Below are 22,736 nucleotides of genomic sequence, written 5' to 3'. Positions count from 1 at the left end.
CAGGGGGTGGGTTGGGGGGAGCTTTCAGGTGTGCCTAGCCATTCCTAAGCCCCAAATCCTGGGCTTAGTTCTAGCTTGCAGTAGCTATTTTGGTAGCTCTATACTATCCAGAGGTCTCAAGGATGAAAAGCTGTGTAATATATCGTACTGAGCAAGACCTGTGCCCAGACTAAGAAACAGGGCAGAAACTGCCATAATAGTTAAGACTTCCTGGGATTTGAAGAGTATGTGGTATGTGGAAAGTAAGGAGACGGTGTGTAAATGCCCTGCACAAGTCTTGAGGGGAGAGCTAGAGCAAGACTCCTTCGTGATGATTCTTTCCATAGTGTGGAATTGATACTCCATGCAGTGGCCTGGCTCTGAAATCCCAAGCAGGCAGTACACAGCTTCTCTTGCTTTGCTTGGGGAATGTGGGCATCTGAATGTCATTCATATTGGGCATAGAGCAGGCCTCTCCATCTGGGACTTCAACCCAGAGGGTACAAACATGGTAAGTTATTTACCAAGGCCTTGCTAGTTGCTACAGAGCATCTACCCTGCTACCAAACCCAAATCCACAGAGCAGAGGCCACAGGAGGAGTCAGACAGAGCTGGCTGAAGAGCCTTCAGTCCAAACCTGCTTTCCAAAGATCTGGGGTTGGAGAGAACTCTGCCCTAGCAGGCTTGAGACCTTAGTTGGGACTGCCACTGGAGTGAATTTGCTCCTTGCAGCAGGTACTGTTAAGGTGAGGCAGAGGGGAGGGTGGCATGAGAGACAGTGGGCCAGAATTGTTGATGCCCAGCCAACTACTTAACTAATTAAAACAATTTAAACTGTTAAGAAAATTTTTGTGGTTTTATTGTATCATGAGGCATTGAAACATCTGAACAAATCAATATCTGGGCGGTTGGTGAGGCAGCTGCTTTCTCCTTCACTTCTTTGGGTTACTAGAGCAACTTGTCAGTAGATTAAAAAAAAAAAAAACAAAATAAAACAAAACCAAAAACCGACAATCTTTTGCATTACTTAAGTCTTTCCAAGGCATGCGCTGGTACAACACAAACTTTTCCTGTCAGATGCAACTAGTCTAGCATCCAAACATCATGCACAACACCGTGGTGACAGAAGCGCACTGCACCTACTCCCACCTCGGCCCTGCTCATTTGTGTATGATATTTGGAGCATCTGGAGGAGTGAGATAGGATTGGGAAGAGGGAGGAGGAAACAGCGTGACTATCTGGCCAGGAAGAGGTCAGCCGAAGTTGTGCAGGGCAAGCCTGAACATGTCATTGGTGCAAACCCAAGCATCGTTGATGTTCTTTAATAGAAACATCTGGTGGAAACCCATGATGGGATCTTCATCAGCCTGTAAGAACGGAGAAAGAAAAGATTCAGTAAGGGAGCTAAGGAATGGAAAGAATGTTTAATGGTAGTACAATTTTGGGATCAGGCGCTAATTATCTTAAACCTGAATTCCAGTACAGAATAGGTACTTGTGAATGTGAATTGCTATGTGTGAAACCGCTGGTCAATTAGGTGTCAATAAATGGCTACTCACATGTATATTCAAAAGCACATTTTACCACTTAGCTAGGCAACAGAGCAGAGGACTTGCCTGTCTTCTAACTCAACTCGCTGGATAAAAGTAATCAAAAATTTTAAGGAATCTTGTAGCACTTACTAATTTATAGTGAACCATCTTAAGTGTTCAATAAAACCAGTTAGTCCAATCAGGAGAAATTACTGATAAAATGGAATAAATGCTTTACATCTTAAAGCTGAGTTCACACTGGGCACGGTGGCACATGCCTGTCAGTGTGTGTATGACAAGACTATTTAAAACAACCAACCAACCAATCAATCAAGCAAATAAGCCCCCTCAAAAATAAATATGAAGAAATAATTGTGGGGCCAAGGGAGTGGCTCAGTATAAGAAAGCATCTGTTTAGCATGTACTCAATATCCAGCACCAAGGAAAGAAGGGAGGGGAAGGTAAGAAAGTCAGCTGCAGTGGTTCATGGTTGTTAAACAATGCAGGTCTAGGCAGCCACTTTGATAGGTTTTGTTGACAGTCACTTTGGATGTCCCCCCATAAGCAGGTTACATCCACAGGGAAGGCTCTGGAGTCCACAGGAGCCCAGGGCTCTGCTTCACCTGCCTACTCCTGCCCTGAAACACAGTGGCACTGCTACCTTGAGCTGTCCTACAACCATGCTGATGATGCAGCTATCTGGTGTAGGCTGATGGTCCTGCGCTGTGATACTATGCTGAATTTTCTGGAACGGAAGGCTCTGCAAGAGAAAGAATGGGAGGTAAGCTGAGGTCAGAAGAGGCATGAAAGAAGCCAGCTGTATCTCAGTGTGGACTTTACTTACAGATAGCTTCTCCACAATGGCAGCTTTTCCCTGGAACTGCTGTCCTTCCCACGTAAGGCATGATGCATCAATCTAAATGTGTACAGGAAAGAAATACAGTCAGGGCCTCAGCACCTGAGAGCCTTAGGAGAAAATCCTCAGAAGGATCTTGTGTGGGGAGATGAGTTCATATCTGTTTACTTATCCGGAAACAAGATCAAATTAAGGCTGGGTCCCAAATACTAGCAATAATTTCTAAAATAGAAATTCTTTTTCTGCCAGCTGGTAGTAGTGCATGCCTTTAATCCCAGCACTTCAGGATTAAAGGCAGAGGCAGGCAATCTCTGAGTTGGAGGCTACCCTGGCAAGTTCCAGGATAGCCCATACAGAGAGACCCTGTATGGAACCCACCTCAATCCCCCCAAAATTCTTTACTTCTTTTTGTTTTATTTTTATTTATTTACTTTTAAAGATTTATTTTATATATGAGTACACTGTAGCTGTCTTCAGACATACCAGAAGAGGGCATCAGATCCCATTACAGATGGTTGTAAGACACCATGTGGTTGCTGGGAATTGAACTCAGGACCTCTGGAAGTACAGTCAGAGCTCTTAACCACTGAGCCATTTCTCCAGTCCCTATTTTGTTTTTGAGGCAGGGTGTCACTTTGTAGTCCAGGCTAACCTCGAACCCAAAAGATATGCCTGCCTCAGCCTTCCAGCGCTGGGATTAAGAGGGTGTGCCACCACACTTAGCCATGAGAGGCTGCGGCAGGATGATGCAGTGTTCAAAGCTAGCCTAAACTGCATAGTGAGGGCCCAAGCTAGGGGAGGTGGTGCTGGAGAGGTGGGAACTTCTGCTACTTCCAACTGTAACATTAGACAAATTCTAAGTTGCTTATTTTTCTGAGTTTTAGTTTCCTCAATCATCAAATAGGAATCATTTGAGTAATTATGAAACAATTTACACAAAGTACTCTTTAGGACCTTGATTAAAGTAAGTGTTTTTTAGAAGGGGAAGGGTCAAACTTGCTTTACTTATTTTACAATGACCTGTATGAATTCCCAGCCTCTTGGGAGGCTTAGGTAGAGGAATCCAGGTCTGAGGCCAGTCTGAACAAAACTGTGATTCCTGTGACCAGAAGAGACAGTGAGAGGAACTGGGGGTACAGGCAGTCATAGAGCACCTGTTCTACGTGCATGAGAGACTGGGTACAATCCCTCTAACTCATAAAGACAATTTATCTCCTAGGATGAATTTGTTCCCACTCCTAAGATGCCTTTATTTCCAAGATTTCTGAATGAACCCTGACATTCTGGAAGAGGTACTGACAACTTCTGATGGCTAAACCAGGATCTATGACTACTCCTTCCTAGCCTGGGTAGATCCATTAGCTTAGCCTGACTGAATGCCCTTGGGTTGCTGAATCTCAGGCAGAATCAAGAATGAACAGATGAGTATCATTAAAACATGAAGTAATGCCTACCCAGAAGACTTCTTGGGTTAACTCTATTTTATCCCCACAGGCACTCAGATGTTCTGGCCTCAAAAGAAGCTGCACATGGGATCCTCCAGAAGCCAGCATTGCACTGAAAATGCTCATGGCTGCTGCCTCCAGAGGACATGAATCCTAGTCTATACCTGCTACAGAGAGATACTCCTAGGACTATGTGACCTGATAAGGTGCCAGCCACACTGAATGGCAAAGCCCAAACTTCTTGTCCAGAACACCACAATTCCTACTCAATATCCAAATTCATCTCCTAGGGTTTTATTCTGGCTCTCACATTGGAGACTTACGTAAATTGCGCCTAGTTGGGTTCTGTCGTTATCAAATAACTGATAGTAATGCTGAATAAAGCTGGATCCAATCTGCTCCCAAATTGGCTTGTCTCCCATCCTGGAGAGTCACCCACCTCACTGAGACCTGGAAGACCAGCAAGACAAAGGCAGAAATGTTAGTATCACAGAAGCAAGAAGTAGCCTGTCTTTTCCTAGCCTCCTCATGCAGGAAGACTCTCTGTTGATACCCATTTTTTTCAGGGTATGTGACAACCCTGGGGATCTTACAGACTACCCAACCCTGACCAATGGTAGGAACCACTTTTAGCCCATCTTCTAAGGACTTCTAAGTTGATGACAGAGGGGTGCCAGGTATACAAGACGGGTATTGAGGATATACCCAGGGTAAAGGAAGACCAGAATAGGCCCTATGTCTAATAAGGGGAGAAGAAGGAACCAGCCCCAGTTCCACGTTTTTCTTTAATCCTTTCAAGGCCAGAGTTACTGCCATTCTACCCACTAATCAAACCAGAAACTACTGACATTTCTGTGTACAATGTTTCTCTTTTAGCCTTCAAGCTTCCAATACTGTCTCAGGGATGTGATGGTGATGGGGGGGCTGGAAGGACACATGGCTTCTAAAGACTCCATTTCTGACCACAGCAGGTCCCAAGGAGCGACCTAATGTCTCTGAGGTCAGGTGATTCTTGACCTGGTCTTTTCTGGTGTCAGTTCTTCAGAGATAATGATATTTTCTACTCACTTCTGTGAATAGAAAGAGCTGTCACAGAATGAGAAAGGGAAACATAGATGAAGCATGAGCGGGCAGGTCTGTGCGGCATCCCCGCCTCACCACTACCCTGGCTCCTGAGGGCTGTCTCCATATAGCTCAAGGCCACCATCCCAAAGACACTGATGAAAAAGCTACTTGTCTTTGTTAAAGCCCTCCAAGGTAGGACAAGCTGCGTTTCCTGTGGGCCCTAGAGACCCAAAACTGTTCTGTATGGATCCAACAGCAGAGGAGGACATCCCTGTCCTGATAAACAGGTCTGAGACATAACAGTGAGAGGACGTTTCTACCCAGCAGAGAAGTGTCAGCTGTGGTAGGAGCTAATGCGCATCACTGCTTCTCGGGCTCCCACAGCCTCATCTGCAAAACTGAAGACAGTGACTCCAGGCTGCTAGGGGTTATGCAGCTTACCATGGTAAGTACTAAGTCTCTATGACCTCACTAAGGCTAGAAGAGCCAGCAGGAAGGGACAGAGTAAAAGAACAGATATAAATCCAATCCTCCAGCCTATGATGATACTCTAGCCAATGAAAGGCCAGGAAATGAAGCCAGTTTTATTTTAAGTTCCCTGGGAGGTAGCTGTACTAAAAATAGCAACTATGCTCAGATGACTAAGAAATGTCCAGGAAAGTCTAAAACAAACAGAGGAGAAAGAAAGCTTGGACCCAGCCACGACAGTACACAGGAAAACAAGGTGTGTCCCAGTTAACATTTGTGCCAAGAAACAAATCAACAAATGGAAGAAGCATAGGATCTATAACCAGTTTCACACGCAATTTTGGTCACATTTCCAAATTCCCAAGAAATGTCCACATTTTCCTATCCTCACATCTCTGCACCTTCTACCGTAGTATCCACCCAGAATGTCCCAACCCTGCAGAAGCCAAGATACTTAGCCCAGTTCCAAAGAACTCTTGGGGAAAGCTGCAGGAATAATGAGGGTCAGGCTGCCTTCTGCTCTCAGCCCATATCAAGGGAGGTCCTAGAAAAGAACACGCCATGGAGAAGAAACAGCGCTACTAAGTATGTGACAGCACCAAACCAGACAAGGGATGGAAGAGAAGCAAGGCTGAGAGCAGAGAAATGTACGGGCGTGTGCTAAGACAGTGGGGCAGCATAGGAAGCAGGGGAGTGTTTTTCTCTTTCAGCAGTACTGTCCTATCTATTTTTATCTACCCTAGGTATCTATCTGAGATAGAGTCTCACTGTGTAGCCCTGGCTGGTCTAGAACTTGTTATGTAGACCAGACTGGTCTGTTTTCCATCTGACTCTGCCTCCTGAGTTTTATTAAAGGCATACACTACCATGTCCAGTTAGATAGAGTTTTGTTTCATGTTTGCTTCTTCTGAAGCAGGGTCCCAGTATGTAGCCCTGGCTGCCCTTAAGCTTGCTATGCAGATCCACCGACTCTGCCTGCAGAGGCGTAGACCACCACACCCAGCAGTAGTATTATTAGGTAAGCTAACACTCTAATAGGAAACATCTCTGGCTAAAGCAGTAGCAGAGGGACAAATGAAATGCGGGTCCACATGGGCAGCATGACTGGGAAGAAGACAACTTAGGAGCTCTCAGAGAGATGAAAAGGAATCTTCAAAACTGGATAAAGTCTGGCCTGGTGCTACAAGCCTATAATGCTAGCTATTTGAAAAGCTAACTTAAGAAGAACTCTGGTCTAAGGGCTACCCAGCTAGAGACTGAGTTCAAGGCCAATTTAGGTAATTTAGTGGTATCCTGTCTCAAAACAGAAAATAAACCAGGGCCTGGGTAGAGAGTGTGTGCCTAATATGCACAAAACCTTAGGTGTGACCCTCAGCAATGTAAAGACCAAATGTAAGTGGCATATGCCTGCAATGCCAGCACTTGGGAGGTAGAGGCAGGAGGATCAAAAAATCAAGGTGTCTCTTGGCTATACAAGGAGTTAGAGACCAGTCTGAGTTAGAAACCCTGTCTCAAAAACAAAACAAACTAACAAAACAACAAGAAAATCAAAGATTGCATAAAGACCTTTGCTTTAACAAGACCTAAAGCAGCTTCAGGAGCCAACACCCTTACTCCAGGTATGCCAGACTGTGCACTTATTGCCATGGACCCAAACATATGACACGTGATAAGGTTTCTGTGTCACTGTGCTGTAGATGTAAGAAAATGGAGCATAGGTTGAACAATGCAGAAGGGTTTGCCTAAACCCTTCATATCACATATCAGGGCTGACATGTCTGTATAACTGAACCCTAAATCACAAAGTTGGTCACATGCTCTCTCTTTACCTTTGAGTTAAAGCTGAACCCTAAACTAGGCTTGGTATTGCCTTCCTCCAATCCCAGCACTCAGGCAGGCCAGGGCTACATAGCAAGACTCCTCTTAAAATAAGCAACCAGGAACATGGTACATGCCTGTAATTCTAGTACTTGGTAGACTACAGTAGAACTGCTGTAGTTCCAGGCCACTAGACTGTAGAGTGAAATGCTTGTTTCAAAAAATAAGATCTGTTTGTGATGGCACAGGCCTTTTATCCCAGCACTTGGAGGCAGGAGGATCTCTGTTGAGTTCAAGGGCAGCCTGGTCTACATAGTGATATCCAGGCCAGCCAGAGCTATATAGTAAGACCCTGTAACTTACAAACAAGCAAACAGAACCAACCAAGGGACTAGAGAGATCACTTAGCTATAAATAGGCTTCTTGCTCTTTTAGAGGATCCGAATTTGGCTCACAGCATCTATACCGGGCATTCAACAACTGCTTATAACTCTAGCTCCAATCTGATACTTTCTCTGGCCACACGACATACAAAAAGCAAAAACTACACAACATAAACTGTTAGGTGTGACATATACCCATAATCCCAGCTTTTGGAATGCTGAGGTGGAAAGATTGTTGGAAGATCAAGGCCAGCCTGGGGAGCAACACAGTGAGTTCAAAACTAGCCGGAGATAGAGTGAAAGCCTAGCTAAAAAAAGAAAAATGCAAGATAGTGTTGGAGATAGCAAAGTGGTTAAAAGCTTTAGCTGTTCTTCCAGAGAACCTGGGTTTATTTCCCAGCACCCACATAACCTCTCCAACTCTGATGCTCTCTTCTGGCCTGCAAGGACAGCAGGCTCACACAAAACACCCACACAAATAAAATACATGAGAGAGGGAGGGGGAGGGGGAGGGGGAGGGGGAGAGAGAAAAGAAAAGAGGCAGTGCACACCTCTAATCCCTGCTCTCTCTCAGAAGGCTGAGGTTCCCAGAGTGAGAGTAGCCTGGTCTACAAAGTAAGTTCTAGGCACCCAGAATTACACTAGATTCTGTCTCAAACAAAACCAAAACAAAAAAGAACAAGACAAAGAAGATCAAACCTCTAAGTTGTGCTGTTGGCGATCTATGCCCATCTCTGTCTTGCTGGCCATTCAGTCTTTCTGCATCTAACACCACATACACACACAACAGGCCCAGTGCTTGCTCACCCGGACGTGGTGAATGTGAATCCCTGGCCAGGGAATGACTTGCTTGGCTAATTCTTGTTCTTCCTCCAGAGGTCCTGAGTTCAATTCCCAGCAACCACATGGTGGCTCACAACCATTTGTAATGGGATCCAAGGCCCTCTTCTGGTGTGTCTGAAGACAGTGATAATATACTCACATACATAAAATAAATAAATAAATCTTAAAAAACAAAAAAACCAAACTACTCTTCATCCTATGTCTTCTACAGCTCATGTGAGAAGCCAACAGCTATACCACCTCCTGCTTCTCCTCAGTAGCCCACAGACTGACTAGAGGCAGGCTCCTCAAGGAGCTGCTGCCCCTTGAGATCAGCCTTTTTTGAACCCTTAGGCTTTTTGGGGTGCAAAGATCCTCCAAGAATCACAAAATCTGTAAGCCGCTGCCAAGAATTATGCAAAAAGGTAGACTACAAATCTTGTGCATAATTTCAGGTTGTTCACACCCTTAAGAAACCAACCATAAATGTTGACCTAAAAGAAAAGCTTTATCTGTAGTTTAAATGTCAAGTGTCTCCAAAGACAAAATCTGTAATAGCAGTGATATGATATGGCACAGCATGGAGACTCTGGACTCAAAAACAGACACAGATCAAGGAAAGATACAATTGTGCAAAGAACTTTGTGTGCATTCCCCAACCCTTGCAATACTATTGTCAGAGATGAACCAATAAGACCAGCTCAGCAGCTGGTAGATAGAATTGGACTGTCCAAGTTTAGTGGGCCTCTGAGCCAGGACTCCAATGACAACCTGAGTTCTCTTAAAGATAAAAAATGAGCAGATTGAATCCGTGAAACAAGAGCCTCTGGGCATGAAGCCCTCAACCTCCGAGCCTCAATCTCAGAGATTTTTACTCTAAGGGCTAAAGATGGATGTATGTAGTAGTTCATGCCCATAATCTCAGCACTCTGGAGGTTTAGAGAGGAATACTGTGTGAGTTCTGGGCCAGTTTATGCTAAAGAGATGCCTTGTGTCGAAAACAAAACACAACAAACAAACAAAACCCCCCCCACACACAAAAACAAAAAACCCACAAACACAAACAAGTAAACAAACAAACAAAATGAGTATCAGGAGACTACAAAAATGACTAAGCAGTTAAGATAATAGGCTGGAGATGGCTCAGCAGTTAAGAGCACTGACTGCTCTTCCAGAGGTCCTGAGTTCAATTCCCAGCAACTACATGGTGACTCACAACCATCTGTAATGGGATGTGATGCCCTCTTCTGGTGTGTCTGAAGATAGCTACAGTGTACTCACATACATAAAATAAATAAATCTTAAAAAAAAAAAAAAAAAAAAAAAAGATAATTTACAGAACACCTAAGTTCAGCTTCCAGCATCCATATATTGACTATCAACCACCTATAATGTCAATTCCACAGTATCTAAAACTCTCTACTGGCCTCTGTGCATACCCAGCATGCACATAGTGTATGGACAGATATGCGATTAAAACAGACACAGAAAAAAGGGACAGAAGCCTGGCAAGGTGGCTCAGTAGATGAAAGCATTTACTACCAAACCTGTTGGAACTGACATGGTAGAAGTAGAGAACAGATAGTTATAAGTTATTCTCTGACTTTTGCATGCATTATAGTGTGCCCCTCCCCCCAAATGTAATGACATAAAAGGGCTGGGAATGTAGTTCAGTTGTTGAGCACTTACTTTGTATGAAAGCCTGGGCACCTCCAACAAAACAAACACACACACACACACACACACACACACACACACACACACACACACACACACCTGGGGGGGGGGGGGCGCCAGCAACCCAAGACAGGAAGGTCCAGCGGGGCACCTGCCTGTCTTCTGACTGGGTATAGTGGTACACACTGGTAATCCCACCACTTGAGAATTAAAGGCAAAAGGATCAGGAGTGTAAGGTTCTGAGTACATAGGGAGCTCAAGGCCAGTCCAGGCTACATGAAATAAAGTAAAACAGGAAAACCCTGCCTGGTTAAGAGCACTTCTTGCAAAGGACCTGGATTCAACTCCCAGCACCCTCACAGAGTCTTACCACCTCCTTGGGCACCAAGCCCAACACTCATACACATAAAATAATAAAAATAAAAAGTAGTTTAAAAAATCCTGCCTCTCTAGTCTCATGATGCTATAGAATCCAGAATATGTAACTTGCAGTCTGTGGCCTTCCAGTATTTTCGGGTAGCTGGTATCTTCAAGGCCCTGCTGAGCTATCCAGCTCTCCTGGCTGGCTAATCTTGACTTTGCCACCTACTTTCTTCCCTTGTTAACAACCACATTGAACATTTTGTAGCTTTAGAACAGATTGAGGCCATTCCCACCTGAGAAGTTTGAAGTCATTGTTCCTTTTACTGCATTTATTTAGGGGTGTGTGTGTGTGTGTGTGTGTGTGTGTGTGTGTGCGCGTGCAACTAGATACCTGGACTCCTGCAACTAGATACCTGGTTCTCTGTCACATGTCAAATTAAATGTCATCTCTTCACCAATACATTCTCTGACCACATTTCTTTATTCTTTCATGATTTCAATCATATACAATGAACTCTGACCATATTCTCTCCCATTATCTTCTTTTATTACCTTCCTTCTGAACAAGTCTCCTCCTACTGTCTTTTTCTGTTCTTCTCTTGTGGCCCACTGCATCTAAAGTTGCTTGCATGAGCATTAGTAAAGGGTTATTTACTGGAGCAAGGCAATCACAGTGACGCAACCAAGCTAATCTCAACAACCACTAGCTATCAACTTCCTGTAGCTCCTGTGAAGAAATGCCAATGGGCCCAGTCCTGTGCAGGTCTCCACTGCTGCTGTGAGCTCATGAGTGCCTCAGCCATGCCGTGTCCCAGAAAGCTGGTTATTTCCTCTCAGCATTCAGCACTGCCAGAGCACCATCTTCTATTGTGCTCTGAATCCCTGACCAGGGCACCCTAATATCCTGTTTCCAATATACCTGGCCCAGCTCTCAATCACTTTTATTGACTAAGAGGATGAATGTGTGGGAGCCCAACCTAGGCTGGCTGCATTCTGGAATTGTCAGTTTTAGGCAACCCTGAATATAAGTGGCTCAGTGACCCATGTTCTCCTTCACCCACATCTTGTATCCAAGATGCCAGGAAATGATCTTTTGATCCATTCAGCTACCTGAGTGACATGTAGCAAGTGGAGATGGCCCCAACACTTTCTCTCAATCCAAAGGCTCCAGTCACCTGGGGGTGGGGCAGCTATGGTAAATGGTAGACACACAAGCAACTCCTTGAAGATCTGGCCATTAGCCTGCTTCACTTCTCCCTTGAGTTATGGTCCTGTCTCCGCATCAGTAACTTGGGAAAATTAGGGAGAAATTACCCAAGGTGCTAGAGCAGAACCCAGTGGTAAGGAGTTATCTAACTCCTCCAACTGAGAGGCTAGACATAGGGAGGCATTCTTGACCCTGGAATGGCAAGTGCCCAATCTACCACTCTGTTGCTTCAAGTTTTAGAGACATTATGGTACAAACATAGGAGGCTAGCCCAGGCAGAGCCCTTTCCTGGAACTGATACCTGAAGTCTATATATTCCTAGCACCACTTGGACCTTTTTCTATGTCTGGAGGCCTCCAGAGCCCCAACCAACCCAGGAGCCTGAGACCTGCATTCTACACTCTGCTCTGCACTTAACTGCCCCAGTAGCCTCCCTTTCCCAGGTAGTTGCACAAGATCTCTGGAGCCCTAGGCTTTCTTTAGCTTCTGTTTGTGACCTGAGCTTCAGGCCTTGAACGCTCTCAAGAGGCACCTGGTAGGGAGTGAGGCTCCTCAATAACTGCTTCCAGCTCATCCACTACCATCCTTGGCCAGCAGTGCTGGGATGCCACAAGATTGAGCAGAGGGCAAGAGTCCACAGAAGGTAAAAGGACCCTCTTCCATATGTCCTCTGACTTGAGCCTTAGAACGAATTGGCCCTACAAGGCTGGTATAGTTATTTTCACCTCAAAAGGCTCCTGGCACAGCCACCACTTGATTACCTACAAAGATGGCCGGAATGAACAGGTAAGTAGTAGGTTACCTCAGCAGCTGAGAGCCAAGATGCCAGAAACACAGAGGCAGTAAGGAAAACCCCATGCTTTTCTTCCCTTCTAATATCAGCAAGCTCCAGGCACCTCGGGATGAGAAATACCTGAGCATGTGCTCAGTAGCTCAAAGCTGATTTACCACAGGGACAACTAAGAGCTTGCATTGTCTCCTATGACTAGAAACCACCTAAAGGTGATATGGCCCCATACAGATCCTTCCAGAGGCAGCCAGCTTTCCTGTTTCAATGAGGGTTGAGATTCAGTTGGAACTGATAGCACAGGCCTGGAGGCCAAGGATGGGGCATAAGAAAGGCCAGCCTGGATAACGTAGTGAGACCCATCTCAAAAAGATTAAGAGAGAGAGTCAGAAGTGGGATGCATGCATGGATCAATGTGTGTTAAAGGCCAAACTGCTTTGAGTTCCAGGACAGCCAGGGCTACAGAGAGATACAGCTCAAACAACAAAACAACAAAAAGCTTCAAAGGGTTAGGTTTGATGCAGTGAAAATTCTGGAATTTTGATTTCTTTAAAAAAACAGAGCAGTAGCTCTTTCCTTTCGCTGCTGTGTCCATAGCCATGAGTACGCTTAGGCTACAGAAGAGGCTTGCCTTGAGTGTCCTCTGCTGTGGTAGAAAGAAGGTCTGGCTGGACCCCAATGAGACCAATGAAACCACCAATGCCAACTCCCATCAGCAGATCAGGAAGCTGACCAAAGATAGGCTGATCATCTGGAAGCTCCCTGGATTGCTGCGGGGTTGGGGTGGACGATGGACCTCAGCCCGACAGAAGGGCAGGCATATGGGCATAGGGAAAAGAAGGGTATGGCTAATGCTTGGATGCCAATGCCGGAGAAGGTGACGTGGATGAGAAGGGTGAGGATCCTGCGCCAGCTTCTCAGGAGATACCGGGAATCTAAGAAGACTGACCACCATATGTATCACAGCCTGTACCTGAAGGTCAAAGGGAATGTACCAAACAACAAATGAATTCTCATGGAGCATATCCACAAACCAAAGGCAGTCAAGGCCTGAAAGAAGCTACTGGCTGACCAGGCTGAGGCTCACAGGAAGCGCCGGGAGGACTGTCTCCAGGCCAAGAAGAAAGAAATCATCAAGACTGTCCAAGGAGGAAGAGATCAGGAAATAAAGCTGCCCTCCTGTCTGTACATAGTGGCCTGGCTATGGCTTCACATGGGTCAGTCACTAAAATAAGACAAGTCTTAAAAAACAAAACAAAAGAACCCAGCAGCATATTAGTGGTAACAACACAGGGCTTTAGTCCCAGCACTCAGGAGGCCTAATCTGCAGAGTGAGTTCCAGAACAGCCAAGGCTACACAGTGAAACCCTGTTTGAAAGAGGGGGTGGGGAGGGAAGCCAAAAACAAAACAAGAAACAAAAAACACAGAGCCAGGCAGTGGTGGCGCACACCTTTAATCCCAGCACTTGGGAGACAGAGGCAGGTGGATTTCTGAGTTCGAGGCCAGCCTGGTCTATAGAGTGAGTTCCAGAACAGCCAGGGCTACACAGAGAAACCCTGTCTCAAAAAAACAAAAACAAAAACAAAACAAAACACAAAAACAAACAAACAACCAACACCCAAAACACCACAGAACTAGTGTAATAGTGTAAAAATCTGTGTGGAATACAGGGCTGCTTTAGACTGTCCCAGCAGCTGACTATCATCTGCTTCATGTTCTAGCAGGGACGTGATTTTGCCAGCTGCAGATATGGTATAGTTTCTGCAACTGTGACATTTGGAATTCTGGGAACTTTTCAGAGGGCATACAAATGCTAGGACCCTGAGAGGAAAGGCTGATGGTTGGTTGCATTTTGTTAGTAGTTGTGCTCAAAGAAGAAACAAGAAGTCAGATTTGAGACCTATATACTTCTTTCCCTTCTTTCTCTCCTATCTAGTGATAGGGGGTGAAAACACAGGAGGGGAGAAGATATCAAGGGTGGGAAAAAGAAAAGCAGCAAAGACCAACTATGTTTAGCATTAATAATTACAAAATAAAAAGTATGATTCAAGGCTGGAGAGATGGCCCAGCAGTTAAGAGCACTGAGTGATCTTTTAAAGGTACTGAGTTCAATTCCCAGCAACTACATGGTAGCTTACAACCATCTGTAATGGGATCTGATGCTGTCTTCTGGTGTGTCTGAGGGCAGCTGCAGTGTCCACATATTAAATAAATAAATAAATCTTTAAAACAACAACAACTATGATTCAGCTCAGGTGGAAATCAGTGGACTAAAGAAACAGTTCAGCAGTAGAGTACTTGCCTACTTTATCCACCAAGCCCCAGAGTCAATCTCCAGTAGCACAGAACCAAAGAGGATGGTGTTGCACTGAAGTGGCTCAGTCCTCGGGATTCACATTGTGGAAGGAGACAACAGGTTCCCACAGGTTGCCCTCTGACCTCCCCTATGTACTATGGCCTATGTCTGTGAGCAGACACAAGCACAGAATGAATACACAGTAAGAGCTGAGCAATAGCTCAGAGGCTAAGAGCACTTACTATTTTGCAGAGGACCCAGGTTCAGTTTCCACCACCCACATGGTGGTGCACAACCTCCTGTAACTCCAGTTTCAGGGATCTGACTCCCTCATCTAGCCTTACTGGCACTTGCACAAATGTGGTACATACATTCTGGTATACACAAACAAAATAAAATGAAGAATAACATTATATACGTATAACTTTTAAAAAGAAAAGTCATATATTCCAAAATTTTCTCTATTTTATTAAGGACACTGAGGCAAACAATCTTCTCCTTAGGGCCTGACACAACCCTTTTGGGAAGGATGGTCTTCATCCTTCATGGTAGCCCTGTCTCCAGCCCCTGGCACTTATTGAGTTGGCATATAACAGGCAACAACAACAAAAAAAGGAATAGGCCCCAAATTGGCCATGACTGCCAGCAGTGAGCACCCTGGGGCAATAAGCACAATCACCCTTGGTCATTCCTGCTACATTACACTTTTGCAGCCAGAGCTAGACCTAAGCAAAGCATTCAGCCAGGACACATCAGAATGGGTAAGAAAGAAGAGAGATGTTGTCCTGAGCACTTACTGATCACTTACTCATTCACATGGCTTGAAAGTCACTCCAGAGGTACACTACTAGCTCCTGAAGAGAGATATTCAACAATTCTTGCTACATATGGTCAAAGTCAGAGGATCACAGAATTACAAAGTTGGGAAGGGGTACAACTGAATCAAACTGAACTGTAAGCCTACAAACATCTGAAAAAGGTTCCTTTGAAAATTTAACAAAATGGCTGGATGGTAGTGGCACACACCTTTAATCTCAACCCTTGGGAGGCAGAGGCAGGCTGATCTCTGAGTTTGAGGTCAGTCTGATCTACAGAGTGTTCCAGGACTTCCAGGGCTACAAAGAGAAACCCTGTTTTGAAAAAAAAAAAAAAAAAAAGACAAAGAAAAAACTTAACAAAATAAAAAATTCCACTTGAGGTGCAGCCCAAAGAAATTCTACCTAACTTTTAATGTCCTTGGAGAATGCTTTTCTACTTTGTCTGGCACCCTAGGCTGTATCCTAGAGGCCTCAGTGAGAAGGTGAAATGCTGTCTAAAATAAGCAGTCTTCTCATTTCTTATCTCTGCCCGACAAAAGCTGGCGACTGAAGCTAAGACCTCCTGCCTGCTAGACAAATGCTCTACCACTGAACTATACCACAAGAACCACCAAAAACAGGATAGTTCTGGTGGAGACAGATAGTGGAGACCTTTAAGCCTGTAACACAATACTAGTCACTGCAGAGGTGGAAAGTGGAGGAACAGGACAGGATTTCAAGGAATAACTGATTGTCACTTGATCAAGCTGATGACAAGGGAGTCTCAGTTAAGTGAGATGTTACACACCCATGTTTCAGGTAAGGAGAGAGTCCAGACTATGTTGGTGACATTCCTAGGCATTCTGAGAGCACACCTCCCCTCCCCCCAGACGCCTATGGTTTTTGCCAGTCACTGGAGAGGCAGGAAGACCCACTAAGGCTTTGCTCTCAATGCTCTCTAATCCTTTAAAAGCCCCCTCTTCTGCAGAGAATAAAGAGTCCTTGCAGTTCTCTTCAGCTAAGCCCTCGGGACACAATGCCAACATCACTTCATCACCTTTAGTACCAACAACTTTCTCTAGCATCAGAGACAGACAGACAGGATTTATGTTGTTCTTCCCCCATAGCCTCATCCCAGAGCCAAACATAGAGAAAGGACCAAAGAATGTCTGTGGAAAAGAAATCTGAATATTCAGAGGGAAATTAAAAAAAAAAAAAAAAAAAACTTGCTCATGTCAAATAAAATGCTAATGCCTTACTAAGGGACTCCTGAAGCTTGTTTTGAGACATGGTCTAATGACAGTCGGGTCTATATAGTCCCGACTGTCCTTGAACTGTATTTTTTAATTTGTTTTTTGAGACAAGATTTCTGTGTAGCCCTGGTTATCCTAAACTTGAACCAGGCTAGCCTCACACTAGAGATCCCCGAGCCTCTGCCCAAGTGCTGGGATTCAGAATGTAAACCATCGATTGGCTTGACCTTGACCCGTATTCTCACCTCACACTGAGTGATGCGCTTACTGAAGTCTCTTGCAAGGTTGTGGACAGAGGTGTGCCTAAAGGTCAAAAGAAACCATCAGAAGTCCTGCTCTTGGCTTTATTCAAGTCAAACTCTCACTGAACTTGGAGCCAGACTGACAGCCAGCAAGCATCAGCAAAGCTCCTGTCAGCTTCTGGCCATGCCGGAGTCCTAAGAGTTTAGCCAGGCTTTTAACATGGGTGCTGAGGATTCAAGCTCATGTCCTCACTCTTGGACTACAAACAATCTTACCCACTTAGCTATCTCTCTTACTCTGAAGCAGTTCTTAACCTTCCTACTCCTGAGACCTTTTTAATAAGGTCCCTCACGTTGTGGGTGACCCGCAACCATAAAATTTTCATTGTTACTTTATAACTGTAATTTTGCTACTATGATGTTGTATTTTCTGATGGTCTTAGGCGACCCTGTGAAAGGGTCATTCAGCCCCAAAAGGGTAGAGAACCTGAATGGTTTTTGTTGTCCTCAATGCTGTTTTTGAGAGCAGGGTCCTGTTAAGCATTCCAGGATGGTCTGAAATGCACGATCACTCCTTCAGTCTCATAAGTGCTAGAACCATAGGTATATGTCACCATTTACATTTCTTTTTCTTTTTTTTGAGACAGGGTTTCTCTGTGTAGCCCTGGCTGTCCTGGAACTCACTCTATGGACCAGGCTGGCCTCAAACTCAGAAATCTGCCTGCCTCTGCCTCCCCCCCAAGTGCTGGGATTAAAGGTGTGCACAATCACTGCCCGACACCATTTACATTTTTTGATAAAAGGTACCTTCTGATTCTAAAAATTGGGAATTCTCCATCTCTTTTTATCATTCATCATCTCAATACACTAACTGCAAAGGCAGCTGAACAGAAAAGACATGGTTCAGACAGAAGTGGGATTGTAGAAATAATGAACCAAATTTTATATTAAAAGGCCAATTGTGGTGGTACAATAATCCTAGTAGTTTGGTGGGTGAGGCAAGAGTTCAAGCCCAGCCTAGGCTATACGGCAAGTTCAGAACTACTCTGAATTACATAGCAATACCGTGTCAAAATAAAAGTTGAGGCTAATGAGATAGTTCAGCAGGTAAAAGTCCCTATTGTTTCACCTAATGAACTGAGGAACTGAGTTTGATCCCTGGGACTCACATGGTGACAAGAATTGACTTTTACAAGTTGTCCTCTGACTTCCACACACGAGCTGTGGCACATCCATACCCACACACAAAATACATTTTTAAATGAAAAATATAATTAAAAAATAATTTTCTTTCTTAGCTAAAACAAACAAAAAGTTATTTGTCACTTCCTTGTGTAGCTATACTCAATTGTCCCATGCCAGATCCCACTTCCCATGTCTTCTTACATGACAGAAGAGGGCACAGAGATTCTGAAGAACCTTAGGATTCTCCTTTGTCTCTCAGAACTAATGGCCTGCCAAGTCCAGGAAGCTCGAGGGCTTCTTGGGGTCAGGGTGCCTAGCAATGGCTAATTCCAGATAGACGTTTCTGAGAACTTTTAAGGAATAAGGAGAGAACCAAATTCCTTCCATTTCTGGCTCACCTTGCAGAAGAACAGTATCTTTTTGATCCTGAAGGTGCTAGAATATACATAGCGTAGCGTTTAAAGTTAAGGTTTGTTTCCCAACATGATAAAAAGAAAAAGACAGAAAAGGACAAAGAGGCCGGGCAGTGGTGGCACATGCCTTTAATCCCAGCACTTGGGAGGCAGAGGCAGGTGGATTTCTGAGTTCGAGACCAGCCTGGTCTACAGAATGAGTTCCAGGACAGCCAAAGCTAACAGAGAAACCCTGTCTCAGAAAAACCAAAAAGAAAAAAAGGAGAAAGAGAAAGAGAGAGAGGGACAGACAGACAAAGAGAAGTCCATGCTGGGCAGTGGTGGCGCACGCCTTTAATCCTAGCACTTGGGAGGCAGAGGCAGGAGGATTTCTGAGTTCGAGGCCAGCCTGGTCTACAGAGTGAGTTCCAGGACAGCCAGGGCTATACAGAGAAACTGTCTCGAAAAACAAAAACAAAAAAAAACAAAAACAAAAACAAAAAAAAAAAGAGAGAGAGAGAGAGAGAGAGAAGTCCTATGCACAAGCCACCCAGAAGCTTGAAATATGCAAGCTGATCTACAGCCATAAACATAACTCATCAAAAATCCAGACAAGCTGGAGAGTTTTGTTTTTGTTCTTTGAGATGGTCTCATGTATCCCAGGCTGGCCTTCAATTTCCTATGCAGCTGAAGATATAACTTCTAATCCTCATGCTCCTACCTCTATGATGCTGGGACTATGGGACTACAAGCTTGTGCCACCACACCCAATTTATTCAGTGTTAGTGATCAAACAAGAAATCTATCAACTGAGTTACATCCGTATCTCCAAGAAAGTCTGGAAATAACTGCTTTTAGTTCCAAGTTATCCCACTTCTTTGATCTTCTATGTTCTATGGATAGTCCTTCCCTGGCTGCTTAGAGAAACACACGGGGAGTCTCTCCAGAGTGTACTGACAAAGCCTTCCTTTCCATGTGCTTACCAGCTATAATATGGATTGAGAAGCTGAGTCCATAGAAGGTAGGCACTGATGAGATCTGAGCAGTCTTTGCTTGTTGCCTTTGACTAAGGAGAATGACTGGGCAGAGTACTATACTGGAGAAAAGAAAAAATCTTCAAGTGTAAAACAAAAAAACAGGGAGCAGTGGGGGCTAAAGGCAGAGGCTTTCAGCATTCTGGCCCTAAGTCAGTCATCCTAAGAGACTGGGCACTCTGCTTGCCTGGGTCTTCGGGATCTCTTAGGCCTTTTAAGAACTGTGACACAGAAGCCAGTCAATGGACCAAAGAATCCAACCTGACAAGAAATGCTTTCCGCCAAGTCCTGGGAGCATAGATCCTTAATCATCAAACAGAAATGTCTTCTCAAAGCCTGCCTAATAGTAACTGGTTAAATACACCTCTTCTCCAGAAACTCAAGGTAATGGATGATCTGTGGTGCCATTGCTAAGACACTTTCTCAAGACCCAACCAGTTTCTTGACTGTTCACAGGCAGCCCCAGCACATGTGAAGAGAAAGCAGACATTCTGGGACTTCTAGTTCCAGATCCACAAACAACTTCAAAAGGCAAATACATTCTAAACCAGAGTTCTAGCCACAAGGTCCCTTCTGCCTTCTCTAGGCTCAAAGACCTCAAGCTTGGAGTCCATTTCTTCATGAATTAACTCCCACCTCATCATTTTATTCTTAAGGAGTCCTCTTCCTGTCAGGCTATGCTATGCTGACTCTGGGAGGTTCTAACGTATATTAGAATTAAGCCCTGCCTGAGAAATCTAACAAAAACCTTGGAGGCTCACACAAATTTCACTTCTTTAGCATCTTTTCTCCATTATACAAAGTCAGGCAACCCACCCCAGAGCTGGAGCCTAGTCATGGATATAAAAGGGTGGAGGCTGGGCCTACCAAACGGGAGCTGCCTCTTCAAAGACACTAGGTCCAGATTTTCCAGGACTAGCTAGAGGTAAAGTCCCACGAGGCATCCCCCTCCCACCCCAGACTCCCTGCCCTTGTCCTCCATGCTGGACACTGCAGCACAGGTTCCACCGAGACAGAGGTTAAGTTTCGTGCACTCCCAGCAGGCAATCAAGCAGAGAAGCGTTCACCTACATCCTAGCCGGGCTATGGTTTGGAACCGGGCAATGGTCCCAAGCCCCAGCAGCGGCAGGAGGGCAACCCTTACCCATGCTGGCTCTGGAGCGAGCTGGGTGGCGTTGCCCATCCCCGGATCTTCGCCGGCGGGTGGTGGGACGTGGGTCTGGGATCGGCCCGCCAACCTGCCTGCAGAGGTTGCAGGATTCGAGCAAGCCAGGCAAGGCCACACAGGGCGGGGCCCTGAGAACTATCCTGATCGTCCGGACAAGAGAAAAAGATCTGGCCATCAGCCAGAACACAAGGCGGCCCGGACAGGCGTCCGTCAGGCTCTCAGCATTCCCCGGGCCGCGGCCGCAGACAATCCGCGGTAGGCGGAGCCGCGCGCGACACATGGTGCGGGCCCCGTGCCTCTTCGGGCCGCCGTGGGGGTGTGAAGAAGGGAGGGGCCTCCCAGGGCCTCGAAGCAGAAGCTCCCGGCGGCCTAGAGCGCGGGTCCTGCGGCCCAGCCCCCGCCCCGGCGCGCTGGCCCCAACACTCACCCGTGGGGCTGGCACGATGGCGGCAGCGGCGGCGGCAACCCAGCGCGGTCTGCGACCGACTGTCCCTTCCCCCTTGCCTTCCCTCGCCTGTCCCACTGCATTTCGGGAAACGTAGTCTCAATACTCTCCTTATGAGTTGTAGTGAACTTGGATAGAACTACATTTCCCAGAATGCCATTAGCAGAGGCGCCGCCACAGCTAGCAGCGCGGGAGGAGAGGCTAAGTTAGGGAGGGAGGCTGTCCGGGTAAGCCCCTGAGAATTGTGGTCTAGCGGAAGCCTCTGGAACACGAAGTTGGCGCCAGGCAAGGATCAGGTCTTGGTTGTAGCTGCGTCCCAGCTGGCCTGGCCCCGCCTAGGTTTGTGTGGCCGCTGGTGCCTGACCCCGCCTCCGTGGGAGCTTGGTCTAGCTTGGAGCTGGCTGGCTTGTCTCAGCAGACCCTCCATAGGCTGTATCTTAGTCCAAAGCCTACTCACTTTTTAGGGGCTCTGGTTACTAACTCCGCTGCTCGCGGTATAGCCGCAACCCGCGGGGGCGAAACCCACTCTTCTCTTGTTCGTTGAGTTCGCTGTGTCTTGGAGGGAGCTATTTACCCCAAAGTTAGTTGGAAGCTAATTAGGCTTTTATTGAGACGCAAATGTTCAACTAAGGTGGGCCATAGTTGGAGAGGTTACCCACACGTGTACAAAGGTGTTTTCAAAACAGGATCGTAAAGGATTCTTTTTTTTTTCTTTTCTTTTTTTTAAATTTCTCGGTTTACTTGTACTGTTGCAGCAGACAGAGCAACTATTTATTTATTTATTTATTTATTTATTTACATTTTATTTGGGTTGAGGAGGGATGAGCCATGACATGGGTGTGGAGGACAGGGGAAGCTTACTGGAGTCAGTTCTTCCACCATTGGAACCTAGAAATCAGGTTCTCAGGTTAAGGAGCAAGTTGCTTTACCCACTGAGCCAACTCACTCTCCAACTTTAATTTTTACTGAAAGAAAAATAACTGGCTCAGTGTAACTTCCCCAAGTGTTCGGACTGTAAACAATCTTCCCACCCGTTCCCCTTTACTTTCAATATCCTTTTCAGTTTCCTGGGTGACACAAATATTTGAAGTAACGCCTCTCAGGCCTGTGCTGGACAAATGGCTCTGCTATCAACCCAAAGAACCACGGTAAAGGAAAATGGCTGCAAACACCCCTAACCCTATATCTTCCTGGCCAGAAAAATCTTTAATACTTTTGTTTTGCTCATGTTAGCCTAACTCCACCTCCCGGGGATGACTGATAAAACTAGGCTAAGCTTCTTGATTAAGTCCCCTGTCTATCAGACCACTTTTTTTGGGGGGGGGGGGGAAGGGAAGGGGAGTTATTAACAAGTCACTAAGAACTCCATGTTACCCTGTTGGTGACACATCTGGAGCCTCACTACCACCAAGAAAACAAAACACAGGCAAGTTATGAGACAGGAGGAAGGATCCAGGGAATGCTGCCAAATGGTTCAAAAGAACCAGGTGACAGCAGCTGTCCTTTCAAAGAGCAGGAGCT

The 22,736-nt window shown here is 45.6% G+C and overlaps 1 protein-coding gene and 1 pseudogene across 2 annotated transcripts; one reads left to right on the top strand and one right to left on the bottom strand.

Moving 5' to 3' along the window:
* Nucleotides 1-814: 814 nt before the first annotated feature.
* Nucleotides 815-21,324, bottom strand: Nutf2 (nuclear transport factor 2). 2 transcript variants are annotated; one of them, XM_034522951.2, is made up of 5 exons: nucleotides 21,198-21,324; nucleotides 4,136-4,262; nucleotides 2,356-2,427; nucleotides 2,173-2,271; nucleotides 815-1,346 (listed from the first exon to the last, which is right to left on the bottom strand). In XM_034522951.2, the coding sequence occupies exons 2-5, from the start codon at nucleotides 4,232-4,234 to the stop codon at nucleotides 1,233-1,235; spliced, it is 384 nt and encodes a 127-aa protein (XP_034378842.1). In that variant the 5' UTR covers nucleotides 4,235-4,262; nucleotides 21,198-21,324; the 3' UTR covers nucleotides 815-1,232. The 2 variants fall into 2 exon arrangements, with proteins under 2 accessions (XP_034378842.1, XP_076771916.1); XM_076915801.1 differs by lacking the exon at nucleotides 21,198-21,324 and adding an exon at nucleotides 20,747-20,769.
* LOC117723502 (large ribosomal subunit protein eL19 pseudogene) lies at nucleotides 12,964-13,669 on the top strand (annotated as a pseudogene).
* Nucleotides 21,325-22,736: the final 1,412 nt, after the last annotated feature.

Source organism: Arvicanthis niloticus, chromosome 18 (assembly GCF_011762505.2).
Source record: "Arvicanthis niloticus isolate mArvNil1 chromosome 18, mArvNil1.pat.X, whole genome shotgun sequence".
NCBI lineage: Eukaryota > Metazoa > Chordata > Mammalia > Rodentia > Muridae > Arvicanthis > Arvicanthis niloticus.
The sequence above is the reverse complement of the archived record's forward strand: the minus strand, read 5'-3'. Positions and strand labels throughout refer to the sequence as shown.